Genomic DNA, 294 nt, shown 5'->3' on the forward strand with positions numbered 1-294 from the left:
AGCTGTTTAAAGTCCACCAGCTTCTCCAGCTGCCAGCACAAGGGCTGTGAGCACCAGGGTGGGGACACGCCAGCACCCGTGGGTGCTTCCACCCGTCCATCACCCACCTTGAGGTTCCTGTGGACGATCTTGAGTGAGTGCAGGTAAGCGACAGCCTCCAGCACCTGCCGGATGACGTTGCTGGTGTCCTTCTCTGAGTAGTAACCCTGGTCCAGGATCCAGTCGAAGACCTCCCGGCCAGTGGCCCTGCCAACACCAGCTCTGCCGAGGACCACCCCCTACAAGGGCACCCCC

The 294-nt window shown here is 61.9% G+C and overlaps 1 protein-coding gene across 1 annotated transcript in view; it reads right to left on the bottom strand.

Annotated features, from left to right (window-relative positions):
• The window catches only part of CAMKV (CaM kinase-like vesicle-associated), a gene marked incomplete at both ends in the record, with an annotated part of 2,930 nt that overhangs the window by 2,213 nt on the left and 423 nt on the right, over window positions 1-294 (bottom strand). Inside the window, one exon of the mRNA XM_010146178.1 lies at window positions 108-246. Coding sequence (XP_010144480.1) covers window positions 108-246 — 139 coding nt within the window. The remainder of the gene's footprint in view (window positions 1-107; window positions 247-294) is intronic.

Source organism: Buceros rhinoceros, unplaced genomic scaffold (assembly GCF_000710305.1).
Source record: "Buceros rhinoceros silvestris isolate BGI_N320 unplaced genomic scaffold, ASM71030v1 scaffold13122, whole genome shotgun sequence".
In the NCBI taxonomy this organism is placed as follows: domain Eukaryota; kingdom Metazoa; phylum Chordata; class Aves; order Bucerotiformes; family Bucerotidae; genus Buceros; species Buceros rhinoceros.